Genomic DNA, 27,302 nt, shown 5'->3' with positions numbered 1-27,302 from the left:
ATCAGTTACCCCTAGTTTGATATAACTTTAGCCAATGAACCCGTGACTTCACTTACGTTGATGTATAATTCTAGCTGTTGAACCCCAAGCGGCAGACCCTTGCAATCCGTCTCCGTGCGGATCAAACGCAAATTGCAATGACGGCGTTTGCACTTGCATTCCCGAATACCAAGGAGACCCTTACTATGGATGTAGACCTGAATGCGTCGTTAGCGCAGACTGTCCTAGAGACAGGGCTTGCATGCGAAACAAATGCCAAGACCCGTGCCCCGGCACTTGCGGTCAAAACGCAGTTTGCGACGTTATCAATCACATACCAATGTGCAATTGCCCGCCGGGAATGTCTGGAAACGCGTTCGTCGACTGCAGACCAATGCAGGGTACGTTCAATGACAATGCCTATTGCGACTAACACCTTGAATTATGACCGCTTCGTCGCTATTTCATTCTCACTCGTTACTAGCGTGACGCTTATTTCTGAACACTTTGCCCCCGAACAGCTCCAGTCGTGACGAACCCTTGTAGTCCGTCGCCCTGCGGTCCCAACAGTCAATGCAGAGAAATCAACGGACAAGCCGTGTGCTCTTGCGTACCAGGATTTATAGGAAGCCCGCCCTCCTGCAGACCCGAATGCGTTGTCAGTTCAGAGTGTCCCCAAAACGAGGCCTGTAGCAATCAGAAATGTAGAGACCCGTGCCCAGGAACTTGCGGAGTAGGCGCCAGATGCGAAGTGATAAACCATAATCCCATATGCTCGTGCCCGGCCAGATACACTGGCGATCCGTTCGTCAGATGTCAACCCATACGTAAGATTCAGCTACGCTATTTTTGTGAACAAAGCGCTTTTTCACTACTATGGACCTAAAACTCGAACGTTTTAAACTCCACAGCGGAATCACTCCCCGTGCCCGTGAACCCATGCCAACCCTCGCCGTGCGGTCCCAATTCCCAATGTAGGGAAGTGGGCGATTCTCCATCTTGCACGTGCCTGCCAGAATTCATAGGATCCCCACCAAACTGTAGGCCGGAGTGCGTAAGCAACTCCGAATGCTCGAGTCACCTTGCGTGCATAAACCAGAAGTGCAGAGACCCGTGTCCTGGATCTTGCGGTGCCAACGCCGAATGTCGCGTTGTCAGTCATACTCCGATGTGCGTATGCGCGGTAGGATTCACGGGTGATCCGTTCTCGCAATGTTTCACGCAACAATCTGATCCTCCGCGCGAAGAGCGCCCGGCTCCTTGCTCGCCATCTCCTTGTGGAGCTAACGCCGTTTGCAGAGAACAAAACGGCGCAGGATCATGCACATGTCAGCCCGAATACTTTGGAAACCCGTACGAGGGATGTAGACCGGAATGTGTCATAAACACTGACTGTCAATCAAACAGAGCGTGCCTCAGAAACAAATGTCAAGACCCATGTCCAGGAACGTGCGGTCCCAACGCGGACTGTCAAGTAGTAAACCATCTTCCTTCTTGCACGTGCAGGCCAGGATACACGGGAGATCCGTTCCGTTACTGCAACGTATACCAACCACGTAAGCTATCATCGTTAGATTTAATCGACCGTGCGTTTTTCTCTCGCCTATCTAGATCGATATTTAAAACAAGTTTGTTCGCGATCGTTTTTTTGCCGCGTATTTAATTTCCCGAAAACAGGTGGGGTAGGAACGCGTTTAAATCGTTATAAACATGTTTTGTGTTTTCGCCAGCCGTTCAAGCGGACCCAGTCGATCCTTGCAACCCATCGCCTTGCGGTCCCAACAGTCAGTGCAGAGTAGTGAACGGACAGGGAGTCTGTTCGTGCTTACCTTCGTACGTCGGGTCGCCGCCCGCGTGTAGGCCCGAGTGCGTAGTCAGTTCCGAATGTTCGCAAGACAAGGCTTGTTTCAATCAGAAATGTACCAACCCTTGCCCAGGCCCTTGCGGTACTAACGCCCGATGCACCGTCAACAACCACAGTCCCATATGCTCGTGCAACCAGGGATACACAGGAGACCCCTTCTCTAGATGTTACCCGATTCCTCGTGAGCTTAAATATAATTGCCACGGTTGGCACCGAATCGCTTTTTCGTCTCATTAAATTCACGGCACACGTTCGATTTCAGCCCCGACAGCGCTCGTACAGAACGACCCTTACAGAGATCCTTGCGTACCGTCACCGTGCGGTCTTAACTCTCAATGCAGAGACATTGGCGGCGTGCCGTCGTGCTCTTGCCTACCCAATTACGCAGGAAGCCCACCGAACTGTAGACCCGAGTGCACAATTAATCCGGAATGCCCAAGCAACAGGGCTTGCATGACAGAAAAATGTCGCGATCCCTGTCCGGGATCGTGCGGTGTCGGAGCTCAATGCAACGTCATCAATCATACTCCGGCGTGCACTTGTCCCGACGGATACACAGGAGATCCGTTTTCGAACTGCTATCCGAAACCGCCACCACGTAAGAATCAGTTACCCCTAGTTTGATATAACTTTAGCCAATGAACCCGTGACTTCACTTACGTTGATGTATAATTCTAGCTGTTGAACCCCAAGCGGCAGACCCTTGCAATCCGTCTCCGTGCGGATCAAACGCAAATTGCAATGACGGCGTTTGCACTTGCATTCCCGAATACCAAGGAGACCCTTACTATGGATGTAGACCTGAATGCGTCGTTAGCGCAGACTGTCCTAGAGACAGGGCTTGCATGCGAAACAAATGCCAAGACCCGTGCCCCGGCACTTGCGGTCAAAACGCAGTTTGCGACGTTATCAATCACATACCAATGTGCAATTGCCCGCCGGGAATGTCTGGAAACGCGTTCGTCGACTGCAGACCAATGCAGGGTACGTTCAATGACAATGCCTATTGCGACTAACACCTTGAATTATGACCGCTTCGTCGCTATTTCATTCTCACTCGTTACTAGCGTGACGCTTATTTCTGAACACTTTGCCCCCGAACAGCTCCAGTCGTGACGAACCCTTGTAGTCCGTCGCCCTGCGGTCCCAACAGTCAATGCAGAGAAATCAACGGACAAGCCGTGTGCTCTTGCGTACCAGGATTTATAGGAAGCCCGCCCTCCTGCAGACCCGAATGCGTTGTCAGTTCAGAGTGTCCCCAAAACGAGGCCTGTAGCAATCAGAAATGTAGAGACCCGTGCCCAGGAACTTGCGGAGTAGGCGCCAGATGCGAAGTGATAAACCATAATCCCATATGCTCGTGCCCGGCCAGATACACTGGCGATCCGTTCGTCAGATGTCAACCCATACGTAAGATTCAGCTACGCTATTTTTGTGAACAAAGCGCTTTTTCACTACTATGGACCTAAAACTCGAACGTTTTAAACTCCACAGCGGAATCACTCCCCGTGCCCGTGAACCCATGCCAACCCTCGCCGTGCGGTCCCAATTCCCAATGTAGGGAAGTGGGCGATTCTCCATCTTGCACGTGCCTGCCAGAATTCATAGGATCCCCACCAAACTGTAGGCCGGAGTGCGTAAGCAACTCCGAATGCTCGAGTCATCTTGCGTGCATTAACCAGAAGTGCAAAGATCCTTGCCCAGGATCTTGTGGATTTAATGCCCATTGTAGAGTTGTCAGCCATTCACCACAATGTGTTTGTGCACAGCAACTCACAGGCGATCCCTTTATTAGATGCTATGAACTTCAAGGTTTTATTACACAAGCTTGCAATATATTTAACAATTGATTCGAATTAATTAATTTCAAATTTGTAGCAGCTGTCATACATGATGTGTCTACTCCTTGTACTCCATCACCTTGTGGAATTAACGCAATTTGTATTGAGAGGCAAAAATCAGGATCGTGTACTTGTAGGGCTGGATATTTTGGAAACCCTTACGAGGGCTGCCGACCCGAATGTGTTGTTAATTCTGATTGTCCTTCTAATCGTGCGTGTGTTCGCGAAAAATGCCAAGATCCTTGCCCTGGAACTTGTTCTACGAATGCTGACTGTCAAGTTATAAACCATCTTCCAACATGTTATTGTCGCGTCGGTTATACGGGCGATCCTTTCCGATATTGTAATTTGCAAACTACGCGTAAGTTTACTGTTGTTTTAGCTTTTTTTTAATTTTTGTACAGATTGAAACATAAACTAGAAATAATATTGAGTTATATGTTGAATGTATCGGCACTTTTTTTTTGTTTTGCGATAAGCTTAAAACATTTTAAATTGAATTAAGGTAGTTATTATGTAAATTTTTTAAAGGTTTTGTAGGAATAACGTGTAACCATATTAACTCAACAATCATACTAAAATAATTTAATATTTTCATATTACTTTTTAGCGAAAGATCCAATAGCAACAGACCCTTGTAATCCATCACCTTGTGGACCAAATAGCCAATGCAGACAATCAAATGGTCAAGCAACATGTAGTTGCTTGCCTGGATATATAGGCACACCACCTTCTTGTCGACCAGAATGTACCTTAAGTTCTGAATGTTCTTTGAATATGGCGTGCATTAATAACAAATGTGCCGATCCTTGTCCAAAACACTGTGGAAGAAATACAAATTGCCAAACAATAAGCCATAGTCCAATATGTTCTTGCATCAATGGCTACACTGGAGATCCATTCACCTTGTGTACACCATGTAAGAAATAATGCTTTTCATTACAAAAATATAACTCGTTCTGTACATATGTATATTTACAACAAAAAAATTTCAGTGCCACCTCCAGAACCACCTAAACAAGACTATGTAAACCCTTGTGTACCATCACCATGTGGTCCAAATTCTCAATGTAGAGATATTGGAGGAGTGCCTTCTTGTAGCTGCTTACAAAACTATATGGGAAGTCCTCCGAATTGTAGATCAGAATGCACAATCAATCCTGAGTGTCCAAGTAATAAAGCATGCATGAATGAAAAATGTAGAGATCCATGCCCAGGCTCATGTGGTTTGAACGCGCAGTGTGCGGTTGTAAATCACACTCCAATTTGTACATGTATAGATGGATACACAGGTGATCCATTTACAAATTGTTATCCCAAGCCACTGCGTAAGTTTAACACAAATAAAATATTTTGTTTTAGTTGTACAAAGCATTAAAATATTATTTTACTTTAGCTGTTGAACCTCAAGCTTCAGACCCTTGCAATCCATCACCTTGTGGGCCTAATGCTAATTGTAACGATGGAGTTTGCACTTGTATTCCCGAATATCAAGGAGATCCTTACGCAGGTTGTAGACCAGAATGCGTCGTGAGTGCAGATTGTCCATGGAACAAGGCTTGTATGAGAAACAAATGCTTAGACCCTTGTCCAGGAACATGCGGCCAAAATGCAAATTGTGATGTAATAAATCATATTCCTATGTGTACTTGTCCTCAAGGAATGAGTGGTAACGCTTTCGTTGAATGTAGACCAATGCGAGGTATATATATTTTGTTTATAAAGTTCATATTATATTATAAGTTCTATAATATAAACTTTAAAACACCTTAGATCCGGTTGTTACAAATCCTTGTAACCCATCTCCGTGCGGACCAAACAGCCAATGTAGAGAAATTAATGGGCAAGCCGTCTGCTCATGTGTACCAGGATATATTGGAAGTCCACCGACTTGTAGGCCTGAATGCATCGTTAGCTCTGAATGTCCTCAAAATGAGGCTTGTAGCAATCAAAAATGTATAAATCCTTGTCCTGGTACATGCGGAATAGGTGCAAGATGCGAAGTAGTAAACCATAATCCGATTTGCACATGCCAAAACAGATACACCGGCGATCCATTTGTAAGATGTTCTCCTATATGTAAGTTCAACATTTGATAATACGCTTAATGATGTAGAATTAATTGTAAAGTGCAGATGTATATTTATGTTTATTATTTTAGTGGATACGCCACCAATTTTTGTAAACCCTTGTCAGCCCTCACCATGTGGACCTAATTCGCAATGTAAGCAAGCTGGCGATTCGCCATCTTGCTCATGCTTACCAGAATTTATAGGCTCTCCACCAAATTGTAGACCAGAATGCGCTAGCAATTCAGAATGCTCTAGCCATTTAGCATGTATTAATAACAAATGCAAAGATCCATGTCCAGGATCTTGCGGTGCAAATGCTGAATGTAGAGTAGTTAGTCATACACCGATGTGCATTTGCACTGTAGGATACACGGGCGATCCGTTCGTACAATGCTTTGTGCAACAGGCAGATCCTCCAACGGAAAAAGAAAGACCCACGCCTTGTACGCCGTCACCATGCGGTGCTAACGCTATTTGCAAAGAGCAATTCGGCGCCGGGTCATGCTCATGTCTACCAGAATATTTTGGAAATCCATACGAAGGATGTAGACCTGAATGCGTCATAAATTCTGACTGTCCATCGAACAGAGCTTGTATAAGAAACAAATGCCAAGACCCTTGCCCTGGAACTTGCGGCCAAAACTCCGATTGCCAAGTGATAAACCATCTGCCGTCTTGCACTTGCAGAATCGGTTATACTGGAGATCCATTCCGTTACTGCAACGTGTACCGTGAACGTAAGATTTTATATTTATAACAAATTATCTATACCGTATTATCATTTTTAACTTAAATACTCCTACAGCGGCTTGTGTTAGTATATGTGCCACCAATATTTACTTAAATAAATGGATGCAGTAGACTCATTATTGTAGATTTTTCAAGTAGAAAAAGTATCTTTTTTAGAATCATGATTTTGTTATTGTATCACTATGATTAAACTTACCATAATCTTTTATAAGCATCATTTTTATACAGTTAAGAATAAATCTTTTTAACATTTTACCAAAAAAAATAATCAATATTGACGAGAGCCTCTTGTTAATTACATATATTTTTTTACAACAGCTGCTCTTACTCTTCCTGTTAACCCGTGCAACCCAACACCTTGCGGACCCAACAGTCAATGTAGAGAAATAAACATGCAAGCAGTTTGTTCATGTTTACCGTCGTATATTGGATCACCGCCTGCTTGCCGACCTGAATGTGTAGTCAGTTCTGAATGTCCGCAAGACAAAGCTTGTTTCAATCAGAAATGTACAGACCCATGTCCTGGCCCTTGCGGAACTAATGCCCGATGCAGTGTCAACAATCATAGTCCCATATGCTCATGCAATCAAGGATATACGGGAGATCCTTTCTCTAGATGTTATTCAATACCTCGTGAGTTTTTTTATTTATTAATATGCTAAAAGTTTATGGGAAAAATCATTATCACTATTAAATTTCAGCTCCAATTGAACCACCAAAAAGAGATCCGTATAGAGATCCATGTGTACCAACTCCTTGCGGACTTAACTCTCAATGCAGAGATATAGGAGGAGTACCATCTTGCACATGTCTATCTAATTACATCGGAAGTCCACCTAATTGTAGATCTGAGTGTACCATTAATCCGGAATGTCCAAGTAATAAAGCTTGCATGAATGAAAAGTGCCGCGACCCATGCCCTGGTTCATGCGGTCTCCAAGCTCAGTGCTCAGTAATCAACCACACACCAATATGCACATGTCCTGATGGATACACTGGAGATCCATTTACAAACTGTTATCCGAAACCTCCACGTAAGATTAATTTACAAATTTATTCTTATATAGAATTTACATTATACAGACGGATTATATTAAATTTTAGCTGTCGTACCTCAAGCGTCCGATCCTTGCAATCCATCACCATGCGGACCTAACGCCAATTGCAACAATGGTATTTGTACTTGTATTCCTGAATATCAAGGAGATCCTTACTCAGGATGTAGACCAGAATGTGTCGTTAGTGCTGATTGTGCTAGAAATAAAGCATGCATACGAAATAAATGCTCAGATCCATGTCCTGGAACTTGCGGCCAAAATGCAATTTGTGAAGTAATCAATCATATACCAATGTGTAACTGCCCTCAAGGAATGATTGGAAACGCATTTATTGAATGCAGACCTATTCAAGGTATATAACAATACAAAGCACTCAGAAGAATTGCCTCATTTTCTTATTAAAACATTTTATTATTATAAATATAGCTCCGGTAAAAACAAATCCCTGTTCTCCATCACCGTGCGGTCCAAACAGTCAATGTCGGGAAATAAATGGACAAGGAGTATGTTCTTGTTTAATGGGATTCATCGGAAGCCCACCTACTTGTAGACCAGAATGCGTCGTTAGCTCGGAATGCCCTCAAGATAAGGCGTGCTCGAATCAAAAATGTATAGACCCTTGCCCTGGAACTTGTGGAATCAATACAAAGTGTAACGTCATTCATCATAATCCCATCTGTTCTTGTATATCTGGTTACACTGGAGATCCGTTCACCAGATGTTACACTATTCGTAAGTGAACATCGTCTTTTTATATATATATATTTTATTTTAACATATATAATGATACTTTTAGTATATATATTTTTTATATTCACATATATATTAATATTTTAGCACCTCAAAGAGATCCTATTCCAAGCGATCCGTGTAACCCGTCACCATGCGGGCCAAACAGTGAATGTAAACAAATCGGGGATACACACTCTTGTAGATGCTTACCTACATTCATAGGATCGCCTCCAAATTGTCGCCCAGAATGTATATCAAATAACGATTGTTCATCGAATATGGCATGCATTTCTCAGAAATGTAAAGATCCTTGCCCCGGCTCGTGCGGAGTTAACGCTCAATGTTATGTAGTGAATCATAGTCCGACATGCACGTGTATATCTGGATATACAGGCAATCCGTTCACGCAATGCTTGCCGATAGAAGTACAACCCAGCAAAGATTCTCTCACTCCATGCTATCCATCGCCGTGTGGAGCGAACGCCGAATGCAGAGAATTGAACAATGCCGGATCTTGCACTTGCATACTTGGATATTTTGGAAATCCATATGAAGTTTGCAAACCAGAATGTGTTGTGAGCACCGATTGTTCTTCTAATAGAGCTTGTATTGGAAATAAATGTGTAGATCCTTGTATCGGAGCGTGTGGAACAAACGCTTACTGTCAAGCAGTTAATCACTTACCGACTTGTACATGCATTGAGGGATATACAGGAAATGCGTACCAATACTGCAACGTTATTCAAAGACGTTAGTACATTTATATCGAATATTAATATAAATTAAAAATATTTAACATTAATTTATTTATAGCACTAGAAATTCTATCTTCACCGTGTGAACCAAACCCTTGTGGACCCAATTCTGTATGTAGAATAAACAACAATCAAGCCACTTGCGCTTGCATAGACATGATGATTGGAAACCCTCCAAATTGTAGACCTGAATGTGTCAGTAACTCAGAATGCTCGTCAGATAAGAGTTGCAGTAATAAAAAATGTATCGATCCATGTCCGGGAACGTGCGGAGCTGGAGCCACATGTATTGTAGTAAACCACAGTCCAATTTGTTCTTGTAAAGTCGGATATACAGGAGATCCGTTTAGTAGATGCACATTGGTTCCTCCCTGTAAGTTAAAACAATTATTAATCTTTGCATATATACGTTACTAGTTAATAAAATAATTATTTTGAAACAATCTGTCCCTATCTATTTAATTTATTTAATTTGAATTTAAATAGAACATTACTGTGTATATGTACAATATACATATATAAACAAGCTGGAATATTAATGTAACAATGTTTTTTATAGCTAAAATTGAACCTATTGAAACCAATCCTTGTGTGCCGTCACCGTGCGGACCTAATTCAATATGCCAAAGAGTCGGAGATGTACCATCTTGCACATGCTTATCAAACTTCATAGGAACTCCTCCAAATTGTAGACCTGAATGTACAATCAATTCAGATTGCAGTAGCAATTTGGCTTGCATTAACACTAAATGTCAAGATCCATGTCCAGGATCGTGCGGATTGAACGCTAGGTGTAATGTCATCAATCACACTCCCATATGTACATGCATAGAAAGATACACAGGAGATCCATTTACAAGCTGTCAACCAATACCGCAAGGTAGCATTATAAAACAATAATATAACATATAGTGTTGAATGAATCTCATGAATTTAATTTATAGATACTCCCGTACCTGTGCCGAGTGATCCGTGCAGATTGTGCGGATCAAACACCAAATGTGAAAATGGTGTCTGTTCATGTTTGACCAATTATTATGGCGATCCGTATAGCGGTTGTCGTCCGGAGTGTATCCTAAACGAAGATTGCTCCAGAGATAAAGCTTGTATTAGAAATAAATGCAATAATCCATGCTTGAATGCCTGTGGACAGAATGCTTTATGTGATGTCATCAACCATGTTCCGATGTGCTCTTGTCCATTGGATACTACTGGAAATGCTTTTGTCAATTGTTATGCTTATAAAGGTATTGATCTTTTCATTCATAATATCTTTATATAAAAAAAATATTAACACTTGTTTATGATAGCTCCAGTATTGCCATCAAATCCTTGCCAACCATCACCTTGTGGTCCAAATAGTGTTTGCCGCGAGATAAACAACCAAGCTGTTTGCTCTTGCATCACTGGTTATATAGGCTCACCGCCAACTTGTCGTCCAGAATGTGTAACAAGCGGAGACTGCCGTCTCAGTGAAGCTTGTTCGAACCAGAAATGCATAGATCCTTGTCCGGGATCGTGCGGATACAATGCCAAATGTCAAGTTTTGAATCATAATCCTATCTGTACATGTAACGCCGGTTACACTGGCGATCCATTTGTACGCTGCCTCATAATACGTAAGAACCTTTATATACATATATAATATATATATTTTTATATAATATATATACTACATATATAAATATTGAGTAACAGTACCAACTATTTTGATGAATTCTATATATATTATAATGCTAATTGAAACATTCGCTGATTCTTGAATTTTTGTACTATAGAAAACACTCCAGAGATTAGAGATCCTTGTCAGCCGTCACCTTGTGGGCAATTCGGTGAATGTAAAGTGAACGGCGATTCGTACACTTGTCGTTGCTTAGCGAACACAATAGGCGCACCACCGAACTGCAGATATGAATGTACAAGCAACTCTGAATGTGCTTATCACTTAGCTTGTATTGATAACAGATGTAAAGATCCGTGTCCTGGAGTTTGTGGACAGAACGCCGAATGCCGAGTTGTGAGTCACTCGCCGAATTGCGCATGCATTAATGGTTATTATGGAGATCCGTTCAGAAGTTGTATATTGAAAGAAGGTTGGTTAAATCTATATATAAAATATTATGATCCATGAACATATTTATAATTTAAACATACACGATAGAAACTAGTCCCCGTCCGGCCGATTTGATTTATCCATGTCTTCCAAATCCATGCGGAGCAAACGCAATGTGCCGAGAGCAAAATAACGCCGGATCTTGCACATGCTTACCAAATTACTTCGGTAATCCTTATGAAGGATGCCGTCCGGAATGTGTGCTCAATACTGATTGTCCTTCAAACAAGGCTTGCACTCAAAACAGATGCGTCGATCCATGTGTCGGTGTATGCGGTCAAAATGCAATCTGTCAAGTCATAAATCATTCACCATCTTGTACATGTTTGAGTGGATATACAGGAGATCCGTTTATCGTTTGTAGTATTCAATATAAACGTAAGTTATAGCTGGATAATAAATTATTTATTATATTTTTTTTGTTAATCGTATAATTATGATGATAGCTATTAAAGTACCAAAGAACCCGTGTCAACCATCACCATGTGGACCAAATAGTGTTTGCCGAGAGATAAACAATCAAGCTGTATGCACTTGTGAACCCAACTTTATCGGATCACCACCAAATTGCCGACCAGAATGTGTAGTCAGTTCTGAATGTCTTCAAGACAAAGCTTGCGTAAATCAAAAATGTGTCAATCCATGTCCACAACCGTGCGGACAAAACACAAACTGCAATGTTTACTATCATAGCCCCGTTTGCACTTGTATCAATGGGTATACTGGCGATCCATTCTCAAGATGTTATCGCATTCCTCGTAAGTTCAATGAGTAATCATCAGAGTCCGGATCTTGAATGCTACTAAATAACAAAACACTGCTTTTTTATTAAAAATAATGCAATAAGCACCCATGATCCAAACTCTGGCTACTATCAATAAAAACCTAATAAATGTATGAATAACTAATCATTAATTTTAGAACAAGAACCCGTTAAAGACGTTGTGTATCAAAACCCCTGCGTTCCTAGCCCATGTGGTCCATATTCTGAATGTAGAGATGTTAATGGATCACCGTCTTGTGCATGTTTACCATCATACATTGGTTCACCTACAAATTGTAGACCTGAATGCTCTGTAAACACAGACTGCTTGAGTGACAAGGCTTGCATCAATGAAAAATGTAGAGATCCATGTCCAGGATCGTGTGGTGTAAATGCACAATGCAACGTCTTGAATCATATGCCGATATGTACATGCATACCGCAGTACACTGGCGATCCATTCAGATATTGTACTCTAAAACAAGAAGGTATATACTTACTTATATATACATACACTTAGTAAAAACAAGAAATAACACATTATATTTTCAGCGCCAGAAATTGTAAAACAAGACCCTTGCAATCCATCACCATGTGGTGCAAACGCTCAATGTAACAACGGTATATGTACTTGTTTGAACGAATATCAAGGAAATCCTTATTTGGGTTGCCGGCCAGAATGCATCCAAAACTATGACTGCTTAGGGAATAAAGCTTGCATTTTAAACAAATGTATAGATCCTTGTCCTGGAACTTGCGGAAGAGAAGCGCAATGTACTGTTATAAACCACGTACCGATTTGTTCTTGTCCTGCTCATCTAACAGGCGATCCATTCGTATTCTGTCGTACAATTCCAAGTAAGATTATTGCACTATAACTAAAAAGTGTACTGAATATGTTAACTAATTTATATAATTTATAGCACCAGTTAAAACTGAGCCATGCCAACCATCCCCATGCGGACCCAATAGTCAATGTAGAGTCATAAACGAACAAGCCGTATGCTCATGTCTTTTGGGTTACGTTGGATCACCACCAAGCTGTAGACCTGAATGCGTAATAAGCTCCGATTGCACAAGCGATAAAGCATGTTTGAATCAAAAGTGCATAGATCCATGCCCAGGAACGTGCGGATTCGCAGCTATCTGTAACGTAATCAATCACAATCCTGTATGCAGTTGTCCGATAGGACAAACGGGAGATCCGTTCACAAGATGTTATCCAAAACGTGAGATTCATAATCATCATTGATTGTCCAATACAAAACTTTATTCTAATCGTTCATATCATTTACAGCGGCTCCACCTCCACCGCGCGACGAGCCATACGACCCGTGTCGACCATCACCATGCGGACCAAATTCACAATGTGTAGCAGTGAATGGTTCACCGGCTTGTACATGCTTACCCAACTTTATAAGCAGTCCTCCCAATTGCCGGCCCGAATGCGTCATTAATTCAGAGTGTTCTAGAGAATTGGCTTGCGTTAATCAAAAGTGCCAGAATCCATGCATTGGAACTTGTGCGTCCAACGCACAGTGTCATGTGATCCTTCACGCACCAACTTGTTCGTGTCCTCCTGGATTAACCGGGGATCCATTCAGATACTGCTCACCCATACCTCGTAAGTGTTATTTGACAATGCAATTTTATATGGAATCAGGCATGAGTTTCACATAATTTTGCATTGCGTATTAGTGGCTGAATTATAATAAATGTGTATTACCTTTATATTTATTACCCTTCAGCTGTCATTCTATGATATTTATCTATGTATTATTTAGATTTTAATAATAGGAAAATATTTAGATTTTTTTATAGATTTACATTATAAATTAAAACTGGACTGTATTAAATTGAATTGTTGCTATTTATATCATAGTTCAAAATATGAAAGTAATGATGACAAAAACATTATTTTTTATATACGACATTCAATATAAGTTTTTCAGCGCTTTAAAAGTGAATTGCTGAACAGTATGTTGCACCTCTTTGTCGGACCTAAACCACTTTTTTCCCCATCCCATAGTTGAGCAGTCAAATAACGTTAAGAACATTATGTAGTTGTTTCAGAATTTTATAGACTACTCGCATTTCGTACACTTGCATTTACCATACGAAATTTTCATTTGTTGATGAATTTCAATCGGTTTCATTTCTTCTTTACTTAAAAAACGAATGACAGCGCTGTTTCACTTTGCTGCATGTTGCATGCCTGATTCGTACTGCCACCTGCCAGTTACTATTCGAACTATATGTATTATTTTTAATAATCATTTGTACTATCTTAATACAAAAACAATCCATTTAAACCCTTTTTACAAAATTTATTATATTATCTTTGTATAAAAAATACAAACGGCACCAATATGTATTTTTTACAATAAGAATCAACGTTATTATTGGATACTTATTTCATACAATAACAATATATTTTGGCGTGGCAGCCATATGGAAATATCACTACGCATTAGAAGCATTACCATATATGTGATTCTTAAAATTTGTCAAGATTTTATGTGTAATAAATGGAACTGTCTAACCTAATGTTGCACTGAACAAAACTACCCAAGTCTGTTAGACAGTTCCGGACTTACTTTTATATTTAATTTCATTTTGGTGTTGGTGTATGCAAAAATATAAAATTACTTAACAGTAAACTTATTCTTATTTAATTTTTACAGAGAGACCGTTGCCACCACCAGAAGCAAGAGATCCGTGCTATCCAAATCCTTGCGGATCAAACGCAAGATGCCGTGTCGAGAACCAATACTCAATATGCGAATGTCTACCAGAATACCACGGCAATCCTTACGAAGGCTGTCGACCCGAATGTCTTGTTAGCTCGGACTGTCCAATGTCAGTTGCTTGCATTGCAAACAAATGCAGAGATCCTTGCCCCGGCACTTGCGGAATTGGAGCCAAATGTCAAGTCACCAACCACATACCAATTTGTTCGTGTCCACCGGGAACGACCGGAGACGCCTTTAGACAGTGTCTCATAGTTCCTGTTCAAGATAAACCATTAGAAACCTCAGACCCCTGCAATCCGTCACCTTGCGGTGCCAACACCAGATGCAACAGAGTCAGAAATAGCGCTGTCTGTGAATGCCTACCAGGATTTTTCGGATCTCCGTTCGGCAGTGGATGCAAACCTGAATGTACCATCAGCTCGGATTGTCCAAGAGACAAAGCTTGCGCTAATACCAAATGCATTGATCCTTGTCCTGGTGTTTGCGGATATAGAGCTCAATGTCAAGTCATCAATCACAGTCCGATTTGCAGTTGTCCGGCACCGTTAATAGGAAATCCATTCGTAGAGTGTAACGACATGCCAGGTAATCTATTTAATCTATAAATTATGATTTGATCAGTCAGGGTGATACTTATTTATAAATTTATTTCATAGCTCCACCATCAGATCCATGCAATCCGTCACCTTGCGGACCTAACGGACAGTGTCGCGTTATTAACGGAGTTGCTTCCTGTATTTATCCGGAATGTATCATCAATCAAGATTGTGCTAGAGACAAAGCATGCTATTCGCAGAAATGTGGCGATCCCTGTATCAACGCTTGCGGCATTAATGCCTTATGCCAAGTAAGTCTATATTTATTTTGTAAATCTACTGATATAATATGACAAACGATAGTCCAATGTATCAGCTGGATTTTATAGATGTCTTTGAATATTTAGAAACTTCTAATACCTATTTTTTTACTTAAATTTTATTCCATGTTAAATAAAATAAAATATTGTTCTTTCTCTGCTCTCTCATTGAGCATTTGCTAATTATTAAACCATTAGAATGATCAGAATTAAAATAATGAACAATCATAATTATATTATTCAGGCTCAGAATAAATATCAAATGGTTAGAATAAAAATAGATCATGTAAATTTTAAAAAATACTTATAAAATATCTTGCTCGCACCAAAACTGTTGGTCAGAACTTAAACAACCCATGATTAACTTTCAACGAATCTATTTAGGACTATTATAATCTATTTTTTAATATAAATTCTGACCCATGTAATATATAACAACCGTATTAAAATTCTGACCCAAAAAATACAAGCCATTAAGAACTCTGAAATCGCAAAAAATTTCAGCATTACCTCTAATACGTATGTATCATTGTATTTTGAAAGATCTTTGTGGATACTTTCTGATTCAGTGCAGTTATGCATTTAAATATTTTAAATCAATTTCATAGAAATGAATAATATATCCACTTTTAAACATTATAGTTATTAATATATGTATGTATGTTTATGTGTGTATTTTGTTGCGATATTAATAAATATAAATATTTTTAGGTTGTAAATCATAATGCGGTTTGCATATGTCCATCAGGATATACAGGATCACCGCAAATCAAATGTGATGTAATATATCAAGAACCTGGTAAGTAAATTAATTATTGCGTTTTTTTTCACAACGATCCGAATATTCATTTTTATATTTATCTTCAGTGCCGAAACCAGAATGTGTACAAGACAGTGAATGTCCAAGTGATAAAACTTGCATGAACACTCAATGTAAGAATCCTTGCGTGTACAATACCTGCGGACAAAATGCCCTTTGCAGAGTACAATCGCATAGACCGTTCTGTACATGCCACGACGGATACACTGGAAATGCAAACTCCATCTGTTATGAAAGTAAGAGATTCATCATTCATCATTTGTCAGTAAATTTAATGATATTAATATAATTTAAAAATACAGTTGGCTGCCGAACCGATTCCGAATGTCCTCCGACTCAAGCTTGCATCAATAAGAACTGTGTAGATCCTTGCCAGTATACTCAATGTGGGTTGAACGCAATGTGTATCTCAGACGCTAACCATAAAGCTAGATGCTACTGTCCAGAATCATTCAAGGGAGATCCGCTCGTCAGATGTCAACGGCCAGAATGCGTAACCGATTCCGACTGTCCATACAACTTAGCTTGCAGAGATGAAAGATGTAGAAGTCCATGTAATTGCGCATCAAATGCTGAATGCGTAGTCTTGAATCATTACGCAACGTGTAGATGCCCACCAGGCTTTACAGGAAATCCGAATGCTTTGTGTCAAAGAAGTAAGTATCAAATATATTGTGAATCATGTGTTAAGTTTGCTTCTAAACCAATGATTTGGTTATAGTTGAATCTAAAATACCACCGCAATGCATGTCTGACGCCGATTGCGCTAGTAAGCTAGCTTGCTTCAGCGGAATTTGTAAAAATCCATGCTTGGAGACGAAACCGTGTGGTAAGAATGCAGAATGTACAGTGGTGGACACTTTGCCTTTAAGAACTATGGCATGTCTTTGTCCTTCTGGATATTCTGGAGACGCCGACGTTGAGTGCAAACTAGGTATGTATCATGAGATATATTTTTTAATGATTTTACAATACAATAACTAATTTGCTAGGTCGATTTAGCTATTTTAAAAACAACAGATAATAGGTATGTTATAAACATTGGTTAAAAGATTTTTTGTTTAAATTTAATTGCACTTGTAAAATTAAATGTATATATCACAATGAAGATTTCAAACCAATGTATATAATAAATGTAATGTATATACAATAGATATAGAGCAGTATAAGTCACAATGTATTATATATACACATTAAAAATTATTATTTTCAGATTTTTAAGAATTATATAATAGTAATAAAAAACAGCAACACACTAATTAATGAACGCTTTTCTTTCAGTTTATATTGTGTATTATGTAGTCTATAATAAAATAATGCCATTTTCAGCCCCACAATCGACGCCAGGTTGTAGAAACAATGATGAATGTGGTCAATCAGAAGTGTGCCTGAACAGAATTTGTGTAAATCCATGCGTGGTTGGAAACCCGTGCGCTCACAACGCAGAATGCCAAGCCGTGAATCACAAAGCAACTTGCAAATGTGCCTCAAATTTGATTGGAAATCCATTTATCAATTGTTATCCAGGTGAATATTCAGTGCTTTCTCAGATATTCTATTAAAATTGACAATGATAAAAGCATTATTTTCTTGTATCACTGGTTTCAACTGTCTTTGTGACTAATTTATTGTAGTAGTGAATGAATTTACTTAATCATAGTCAGAATATTAGGAAAATAAATAATATTCAATTTTTTAAGTCTCCATTAAAATTAATATATTTTTGCGTATTTCAGTACCTTCTTCACTACCTGAATGTAGTCATGATTCAGACTGTGCTTTGGACAAAGCTTGCTTCAACTCTCGTTGTCAAGATCCATGTGCAGCTGCAAATCCTTGCGGAATGAACGCAGAATGCAGAACTCAAGAGCATAGACCTGTTTGCTTCTGTCCCGTTGGTTGGGCTGGTAATCCACAAGCACAGTGTTACAAACGTAAGGATCACAATCAAAATAGTAGTGATTATAAATTATATATTACTTATATTGTGATATATTTTCAGCTGAATGTAACTCGGACAGCGACTGTCCATTCGACAAAGCTTGCATCAACGAACATTGCCTCAATCCTTGCAATAACGCCGGAAACAAACTATGCGGCCGCGATGCCGAATGCACAATTAAACTACATAGAGCTCAATGCATATGTCCAGCCGGTACTCAAGGCAATCCTTACGTATCTTGCATATCGGTCATTTGCCAATACAATGAGGACTGCGCCGATCACGAAGCTTGCGATAGATTAAATAGGGTCTGCAGACCTGTGTGCGAAGATGACACATGTGCAGATACAGCTACGTGCATTGGAAGAGGTCACCAAGCTAAATGCTCGTGCCCGCCGAGAACAACAGGCAATCCATACACACAATGCCTTGCTGACAAACAGCCGTCTCCGGAATGCACAGTCGACGCTGATTGTCCATCGATGCATGCATGTATCAACTCTCGTTGTCAAAATCCATGCACCTTACCAAACATTTGCACGCGAGATCAAGAATGTAGGGTTTTGGACTCGCTACCATTGAGAACAGTCATATGCGAATGTCCTTCCGATTCATACATCAGCAACGGTAGATGCATCCCCATAATGAAACCATCACAACAATGCCGCAGCGACTCAAACTGTCCAGATACTGATAAATGCATTAGAGGATCATGCGTGGAAGCTTGCAAGATTGATTTGTGTGGTGTCAACGCTCAATGCATATCTAAGAATCACAGAGGAACTTGCTCTTGTGCACCAGGCTATGTGGGAAATCCGCACATTGAATGTACAAACAGTGAGTATATTTGTTCTCTCCCCTAATATTTCATCGGCATTTCTTCAGTGGTATCTAAGAGTTATATTTAACAAATCTTATTTTTAATAGTGCCGAAAGTACCAGGAGATATACCTCAACCAGACTGTTACAAAAACGACGATTGCAGCTGGGATAGATCGTGTGTTAATGAACTGTGTGTTAATCCATGCATGGTCGGTGATCCGTGTGCAAGAGGATCTTTCTGCTACGTGGAAAATCATCATCCGGTCTGCAAATGTCCACCAGATTACACAGGCGATCCGAGAGTGGAATGTATACCACGTAAGTACATAGCCCTGTATTTTTTGTTAAATTAATACTTTTCTGTCTTACAATATGGCAAAATCTGTAATTAGTCCTTCTATGTTCAATTCCTTTAAAACATCACGCTTAATTGATAACAAAGTAAGTCCGCTTAATCTTTCCTGAACCATAGAGTTTAAATTAGTTTTTATTAACTTTAATTTTGAAAAACTTTTTCCGATGCTAGCCACAGATATAAGCAAAGCTTAAGAAATGCGTATAGCAATTACGTCCCTGAAATAACAGTGATATGTTTCACTATTTACAAGTATTCTACGATAAGAACGTGGAGTAAACTTTCTATTTCCAAACAAGTGGTAAATAAATAATTTTCCACTTGTTTGGGTCCAATCTTTACAATGTCTTTAAAAGAGAGTTAATATTTACTGGCCATATATTGTAAATTGTGCTCTTGAATAGAATTTTGCCTAGAAATGTTTAAAATACTTTCATTGTTTGATTAGTTTAAGTCTGATAAAAGTTTATCTCAATAGCTTATTGATACAAAGTTAGACCGCCTCCAAATGTTCAATAGGTATAAAGCAAATGTATAGTTTCAGATAACATTGCATCGATATTTAAAAAATGTATTTATAGAGCCGGCCCTGATGCTGAATATACATAAAACGTACTAATCATTACCTTTAAATTATAGCATCTGGACCTACCACCTTGGGTTGCACATCAAACTCAGACTGTCCTCTATCAGAATCCTGCATCAACGCTCAATGTATAAACCCATGTAATTGCGGACAAAACTCGGAATGCCAAGTCAAAAACCATTATCCAGTTTGCTTCTGCAAACCAGGTTATACGGGAAATCCTCAAGCTGGATGTATTAAAAGTAAGCTATAATAATGATTAACTTGGTTGTACATCTAAAATATCTTTATTAATATTTTTTATTATTACAGCTGGATGTCAATCTGATAACGAATGTAACGACAATGCTCAATGCTATAATGGAGATTGTATCAATCCATGCTTGTTGGATAATGCATGCTCAATATCATCCGAATGTTATGGAAAGAATCACAGATCGGCTTGTAGATGTCCTGCTGGATTCGTCGGAAATCCATACGATCACTGCTTGAGAGAAGAATGCAGAACAGACAGTGACTGTCCGAGCAGTAAAGCGTGCTTATATCATAAATGTGAAGATCCATGCACAAACGCCGATATCTCCCCTTGTGCTTCAAACGCTTTATGCTTCGTCCAAAATCATGCAGCTTCATGTAGATGTCCAGATCACTTACCAAACGGAAATCCATTATCATATTGCGAACGCTCACCAGTCAGTTCTACTTCTGAACCAGAATGTAAGATGGATTATGAATGTCCCAGTAAGATGGCTTGCATCAAGAACGAATGTGTCGATCCATGTCTGACTCTAGCACCTTGTGCAGCTAACGCCAAATGTAGCGTTTTAGATAGCATGCCAGTTAGAACGATGGTATGTACTTGTCCGGAAGGATGGGTACCAGACAATCAAGGAAAATGTCACGCAATTGTGTTACCAGTACCGCCAGGATGCACAGTGGATGACGATTGTCCATCTCATGAAGCGTGCGTGAACAGAATTTGTAGAAATCCATGCGACTGCGGCCTTCATTCGGCTTGCTTTGTACAAAATCACAGACCGATATGTTCTTGCGAAGAAGGATACGAAGGCAATCCTAATGTAGCATGTCGAACAGTCGGATGTCGAATTAATTCAGAATGCGATTCTGGTAAAGCTTGCATTAATGGAAACTGTGTTAATCCTTGCTTAGTAAACGATCCTTGTGGAGCAAACGCTGAATGTTACGTAGAAGATAATAGAGCTGCTTGTAAATGCTTGAGTGGTTATAGAGGAAATCCGCAGGATAGATGTTACGTTGTCGGATGTCAAAGCAACAATGAATGCCCTCAAGATAAGCAATGCATAAACGCTCAATGTATCAATCCTTGCTTATATGAAAACCCTTGTTCAAAACGTGCTGAATGTAGAGTACAAAACCATAACACGATATGTAAATGTCCCGATACGATGATCGGAAATCCGTATATTGAATGTAGAATAGCTCCCACTCCAGAGTGCATCGAAGACGGCGATTGTCCATCTAAGCAAGCTTGTCTCAATAACAAATGTCAAAATCCTTGTACTGCTTTAGAACCATGCTCAAGACCGTCTAATTGTGAAGTTATATCATCATTACCGGTAAGAACGATGATTTGCGTATGTCCAAGCGGATACGTATCGAGCGGAAGTGGAATGTGCAAACCGACACCACCCATCAAATCCATCGGAGGATGTATCACAGATGACGATTGCCCAACTTCCACGTCTTGCATCAATAGTATCTGTAGAAATCCTTGCAACTGTGGACCGAACGCAGAATGCCGAATCATAAACCATAAACCGGTATGCTCATGTAAACAAGGCTTTGATGGAAATCCAGACATTGAATGTATACAAATAGGATGCCGCCATGATTCTGACTGCTCAGGACAACACGCTTGCGTCAACAGACAATGCATCATGGTCTGCGCTACTGACGGATCATCGTGCGGCACTAAAGCCAACTGCTATGGATTAAACCACAGAGCCATCTGCGAATGTCCACCGGGACTAATGGGAAATCCGAACATAGCATGCGTGTTAGTCGGCTGTAGATCTGACGGCGAATGTCCATCTCACCGAGCTTGCATCAACAGCAAATGTGAAAATCCGTGCACAATAGGAAACCCTTGCGATTCGTCACTGGAGTGCAAGGTTTACAATCATATACCGGAATGCTCGTGTCCAATCGGATACTCTGGAGACGTCACTATCGGATGCAGTAAGAGTGACGAACCGAGATGCAGAGGAGACTATGAATGTCCGTCCGGTACTGCTTGCTTTAGTGGAGAATGTATTGATCCGTGCTTAGAGACCAAACCCTGCGGAGTTAACGCTGTATGCAAAGTACTGGATACGTTACCTGTAAGAACTATGATCTGTGAATGCTTACCAGGCTTCCAAGGAAACGCTGCAGTGCAATGTGATAAGAGTAAGTGTTTTATTCATAGTTTTAATAATACTTTAATATGATTCTAAATCTAATATATTTTATAGCTCTAATGTGTCGCGTTGATAAAGGATTCTTCCAAGACGACTTTGGCAATTGCGTCTGTCCTCCAACCACGGCTCTGAACGATAACGGCGATTGCGCTCCTTGTCTGACAGAACGAGGATTGAAGATAGACGAGAGAGGTTACTGTGTATGCGATTTAGAGAGAGGTTTCATCATTGACGAGAGAGGCAATTGCGTATGCCCGACCGAATATGGATACCAAGTGGACATTCACGGAAACTGTGCCAGAACACTGGAGCCGGAGTGTCATGAAGACAGTGACTGTCCTGATCAGAGTTACTGCAATAAAGAGACCGAGATCTGTGACGATCCTTGCAATATTAAGAGATGCGGAGTGAACGCTCTCTGTAACGTTACGAACCATGTTGCGGTGTGCCAATGTATCACCGGATATACCGGAAATGCGGACGTCTATTGCAGTAAGAATCAAAATCATATTATGTATATAAAAATATATCCAACTTCAGTTTCCGAACATTTTTTTTTAAAAAAACACAAATTTATGGATCTTATTTTTTTATTAATCGAACATTTGAGGTATTGTAGATGTTGGTTTTTAGGTGCTCCAATGTTTCGGGTTTGTTGGCGTAGACACGATATTAGCGTAACTTCACAAAAAAATCGTCTGTAACGCCTATAGCATTTACCATTGACTTACAGTCCGACCTCCATCGTTTTTTTTTTAAAGTAAGGCCCAACGCCATCTGATTATAATGTGCACCAAGCCATCACTTTTTGGGCATGTAATGGTCTCTCGTAAATCACATGAACATTTTCCTTGCCCTTGATATGCGCCAATTTCGCTTATTAACATACCCAGAGATGTAAAAATGTACCTCATCAAAAAAGATTTTCTTTGAAAAATCAGCATCAACTTCCTGTAGCTCTAACACTCAATCTGCGTAAATTTTTCTCTGTCCATAGTATCTGGACTTTAGTTATTGTGTTATCTAAATTTTATACGGGTGCAAGTGCAAAATGTGTCAAAGGGAGCCATAAGAAAAGCCCGAAAGCTACGAACGCCGACAAATTCACAATTCCAGAGCTTTGGCTATATACTTTCATTTACAGCAGCAGTATTCTCGGCTGAACGGACGCCACGATGATTTACATCCCTTACCCTATCTCCAACGCTTCCAGTTTTTTCAAAGTTTTTCACTACATTGCGAGTTTTTCGCTCAGTAGGATGATGAAATTGACCATAATCTTCCCGCAAATTTCGATACACAGTTCGTAGAGAATTGTTATTTCTGTAGAACAATTGAACAATTTTAATGCATTGAGAGGTAACAGCTGTCTAATTTACAGTGCTGCCAACATAGGAAACTCGAATTGGATCAACCTGTATTATAAAATAATGACTTATTGGTGATATATTTTCAGATCATACATCATCGTTCCGTACTGACTTCCCAAGGCCTGACATGGTCGTTGGATGTTTAGCCGATGGTGTCAGTGTCGATATACACATAGCGGAGAGTGGCTTCAATGGCGTATTGTACGTGAAGGGTCACAGTAAAGAAGCAAGATGCCGCCGCGTTGTAACACTGCCGCCAGATTCACCACCTCGTTTGGAAACGTTCAAGGTTCATTTCGGAGAGTGCGGCTTAGTACACGTCAATGTAAGACAATTAAATATATTATATAGCTATAAAAAAAATGGGTATAATCATTTTATTTTATTTTATTCATAGGGACAAGCTAGCTTCGTATTAGTCATTCAGAAGCATCCCAAACTAGTCACTTATAAAGCGCAAGCTTATCACATCAAATGCGTATATCAAACTGGCGAACAGAACGTCACGCTAGGTTTTAACGTATCAATGTTGACGACCGCCGGAACTATAGCGAATACAGGACCACCTCCTACTTGCTCGATGAGAATAGTTACTCATTCGGGACAAGAGATCAGCTCGGCGGAGATCGGCGATAATTTGATGCTGCAAGTGGACGTTCAGCCTTCAAGTGAGTGATAATATATATAAAAAGATCATCTTCATAGAATATATAATATGTTAATAATCATATAAATTTATTTCAGCCATCTACGGCGGATTCGCTAGGAGTTGCGTAGCCAAAACGATGGAAGATAACGTGGAGAATGAATATATAGTCACCGATGAAAACGGTTGTGCTACCGATCCAACAATATTTGGAGAATGGGAGAGAAGCGAAGACGCACAGTCTTTACTGGCCAGTTTTAACGCATTCAAGTTCCCTAGTAGTGACAACATCAGATTCCAATGCAACATAAGAGTCTGCTTTGGAAAATGCCAACCGGTACGATTCAACATATTATATTGATCGTATTGAATGATTGTAATATATTTATAATATTTTGTGATTGTAGGTTAATTGTAGAGGATATGACGCGTTCGGTCGTAAGAAGCGTGCTATTACCCAACCGGCCAACAAGACCGACTTGGCCTTACTCGACTCACCGCTGGATGGACAGCTTCGCGAAGAAATAACCATACAATCTAACGCAATCTTGACCATTGAAAGGCGAGATCCGGCCAGAATATCAGATCCAACTGAAGGTTTGTTTTAAACTCCATGCTCATAACCCAAACCTTATATTTATATCGAAATCCAACAAATCAAACTTTGATTAGTTTTAGAGAGCAATTATTGTATTTACATATATAGATCTAAAAGCGGTTTTTCAGAAAGAGTATCCGGAAATAACCTTACTCAACCGCAAATCAATTAAATTTTGTTCAACATTATAACTAGGGTTCTTAATTATTCGTAGTTTTCAACTATTCGAATATTAAATCAAAAATGGATGTAGTATTCGAATACTCGAATATATTCGTATTTTTTTCTTAATTTTTACCAATATTAATTTATTTAACCAATTAGTGCAAACAATCAATTAATTGCCTGTAAAATAATATTCAATTAAAAATAATTATTTTAATTAATCATTAATTACCTTTATGACTTTTTGGATTTTATAAAATATGCAAAACAAAGTGCTGTACAAATTACTGTGAGGGCGTCAAAAAGAATATGCTAAATTAATTTTTTTACATACTTTTTGATCAGACGTTATTTCAGCTTTTTCCAGGGTGGAACAAAACTTAGTCGAATTAAAAATTTATATATAAAATTACAGCGACGCACACGTGTTTTTTAGATAAGCTTTAAACAATAATAAAGAATGAGCCTTTTCAAGATTTTCTTTCTTTTAAAAAATGAATTCTACGAATTCGGTCATAGCAAACACGCACAAACATTATATTTACAAATGTTTTTCGATAGCATTTAAAAGCATTTTTGCTAAAAAGGAGCGTCTCGTTTCGAATTTCGAAACAAAATAAATGCGCATAAAGGGTCATAGATTTTAGAGCGGTACTAGTCACTCGGGTATATTGAGAGAAAAAACGATGTGATGCTCAAGTATACAAATTGCTTGTTTTTGAGATTTTTTTCAAATTTTATTTGAGATACTGTAAACGAATATTCGATTCACTATTTAAATATTCGTATAGTTGAAAAACGGGCGAATAATTATAATATTCGATTGAGAATCTTAATTACAATACTCCATTTGAAGTCACTCTCATAAAGAGGAAATATACATTCAATTACATACATATATATTTAGATTATAGTTTGATTGAAGAAAACCATTAATCATATAAATATTTTTCATGTAAGCCTTGACTGAAACCAACCCTGTATCAACTCGGTTTATGATCTATTTAGAAAAGACAATGAATGATTTTTATATTATTATTTTACTTTCAGCTCCGTCCAGCGAACGCAACGCCGATATTTGTGTATCATTGGTCTGGTTAGTGGTGGCGTTGGCTTTAACAGCCCTGCTAGCATTAGTCGCAGTCGCCGCTGCCGTCTCATGCTGGCTCTTGGGATGGAGAAGGACGAGAATACCACCAGCTCCACTTCCACATCCGCCAGAATTCCCCAACCCGCTATTCGTACAACCAGGCCCGAGTTCAGACTATCGTACCTTAACTCCCGACAATTGAGTATAAAGAAAACGAAATTAATAAAATAAGTCACTATTTATATATACCTAGCATATGTACGATGACTGCCTTTAATACTTCACTGCCTATATATAAAAAGAAAAGCGTGATTTGAATAATTTGTAATTATTAGAAAGAAGACGTTTCATTCCTGTCTGTTTCGATTGTAAACGAATTTTGAGATCATATTTATTGCACAATCCAAACGAAAGCAATAATTTTTTATAATGAATATTTGTGCAATATTGGTGCTCTTGTTATATTATAGATATTGTAGAAAAAAATATTGTTTAAAAACACATCTGAAACCACCACATAGTCAAGATTGTAGATAGATCACGGTTTCAGATGTGTTTTTGAGATGACATCTCCTCCGTTGACTGAAATTTAAATAATCATCGCTAGGGGCTCAACGAAAAAGCATTCAGGTCACAAATTATAGTGGCGCGAAAGGGACGTACGAATGAGAGGTATGAGTAATTTTTCTACGGGACATTTGGGCCGACTATCTTGTTGTTAATATTTCTTTATGGATATGAAATGATTTGCCGGCGTATAGAAAATTGTGTGATCTTTGTGCCTTTATAAACGTGCCCCAAAAAAAAAACATCGTAAATAACATGGGTAATCTTTCAAAGGTGGCGGGTCTTCTTTAAATATCTTCATTGAATCATATCCATCGCTTTTTTATATATGAATACTAAAAGTCGTTTAATTTTAAGTAAACTT

The 27,302-nt window shown here is 39.4% G+C and overlaps 1 protein-coding gene across 16 annotated transcripts in view; it reads left to right on the top strand.

The window, feature by feature from the left end:
* Window positions 1-26,585, top strand: part of dpy (fibrillin-like protein dumpy) — a 218,877-nt gene extending 192,292 nt beyond the window's left edge. For 14 of the 16 annotated variants that reach the window (XM_088185558.1, XM_088185557.1, XM_088185555.1 and 11 more), the window contains 48 exons: window positions 75-380; window positions 501-806; window positions 891-1,535; window positions 1,710-2,024; window positions 2,106-2,441; window positions 2,522-2,827; window positions 2,948-3,253; window positions 3,338-3,655; window positions 3,722-4,045; window positions 4,295-4,603; window positions 4,680-5,012; window positions 5,081-5,386; window positions 5,458-5,763; window positions 5,846-6,493; window positions 6,825-7,139; window positions 7,208-7,540; window positions 7,611-7,916; window positions 7,991-8,296; window positions 8,402-9,046; window positions 9,110-9,424; window positions 9,611-9,931; window positions 9,996-10,298; window positions 10,362-10,670; window positions 10,830-11,144; window positions 11,213-11,542; window positions 11,611-11,922; window positions 12,086-12,415; window positions 12,480-12,785; window positions 12,851-13,156; window positions 13,225-13,551; window positions 14,612-15,265; window positions 15,337-15,527; window positions 16,248-16,335; window positions 16,404-16,592; window positions 16,659-17,012; window positions 17,078-17,290; window positions 17,686-17,883; window positions 18,093-18,290; window positions 18,359-19,135; window positions 19,226-19,438; window positions 20,115-20,303; window positions 20,374-22,491; window positions 22,557-22,994; window positions 23,959-24,197; window positions 24,270-24,540; window positions 24,617-24,855; window positions 24,926-25,115; window positions 26,332-26,585. In XM_088185558.1, coding sequence (XP_088041684.1) covers window positions 75-380; window positions 501-806; window positions 891-1,535; window positions 1,710-2,024; window positions 2,106-2,441; window positions 2,522-2,827; window positions 2,948-3,253; window positions 3,338-3,655; window positions 3,722-4,045; window positions 4,295-4,603; window positions 4,680-5,012; window positions 5,081-5,386; window positions 5,458-5,763; window positions 5,846-6,493; window positions 6,825-7,139; window positions 7,208-7,540; window positions 7,611-7,916; window positions 7,991-8,296; window positions 8,402-9,046; window positions 9,110-9,424; window positions 9,611-9,931; window positions 9,996-10,298; window positions 10,362-10,670; window positions 10,830-11,144; window positions 11,213-11,542; window positions 11,611-11,922; window positions 12,086-12,415; window positions 12,480-12,785; window positions 12,851-13,156; window positions 13,225-13,551; window positions 14,612-15,265; window positions 15,337-15,527; window positions 16,248-16,335; window positions 16,404-16,592; window positions 16,659-17,012; window positions 17,078-17,290; window positions 17,686-17,883; window positions 18,093-18,290; window positions 18,359-19,135; window positions 19,226-19,438; window positions 20,115-20,303; window positions 20,374-22,491; window positions 22,557-22,994; window positions 23,959-24,197; window positions 24,270-24,540; window positions 24,617-24,855; window positions 24,926-25,115; window positions 26,332-26,573 — 17,444 coding nt within the window. In that variant the 3' untranslated portion in view covers window positions 26,574-26,585. The remainder of the gene's footprint in view (window positions 1-74; window positions 381-500; window positions 807-890; window positions 1,536-1,709; window positions 2,025-2,105; window positions 2,442-2,521; window positions 2,828-2,947; window positions 3,254-3,337; window positions 3,656-3,721; window positions 4,046-4,294; window positions 4,604-4,679; window positions 5,013-5,080; window positions 5,387-5,457; window positions 5,764-5,845; window positions 6,494-6,824; window positions 7,140-7,207; window positions 7,541-7,610; window positions 7,917-7,990; window positions 8,297-8,401; window positions 9,047-9,109; window positions 9,425-9,610; window positions 9,932-9,995; window positions 10,299-10,361; window positions 10,671-10,829; window positions 11,145-11,212; window positions 11,543-11,610; window positions 11,923-12,085; window positions 12,416-12,479; window positions 12,786-12,850; window positions 13,157-13,224; window positions 13,552-14,611; window positions 15,266-15,336; window positions 15,528-16,247; window positions 16,336-16,403; window positions 16,593-16,658; window positions 17,013-17,077; window positions 17,291-17,685; window positions 17,884-18,092; window positions 18,291-18,358; window positions 19,136-19,225; window positions 19,439-20,114; window positions 20,304-20,373; window positions 22,492-22,556; window positions 22,995-23,958; window positions 24,198-24,269; window positions 24,541-24,616; window positions 24,856-24,925; window positions 25,116-26,331) is intronic. The other 2 variants (XM_088185544.1, XM_088185547.1) reach the window with 2 other exon arrangements.
* The last annotated feature ends 717 nt before the right edge of the window (window positions 26,586-27,302 follow it).

Source organism: Plectrocnemia conspersa, unplaced genomic scaffold (genome assembly GCF_051122295.1).
Source record: "Plectrocnemia conspersa isolate PC_06_02 unplaced genomic scaffold, ASM5112229v1 ptg000005l, whole genome shotgun sequence".
Classification (NCBI taxonomy): Eukaryota; Metazoa; Arthropoda; class Insecta; order Trichoptera; family Polycentropodidae; genus Plectrocnemia; species Plectrocnemia conspersa.
The sequence above is the reverse complement of the archived record's forward strand: the minus strand, read 5'-3'. Positions and strand labels throughout refer to the sequence as shown.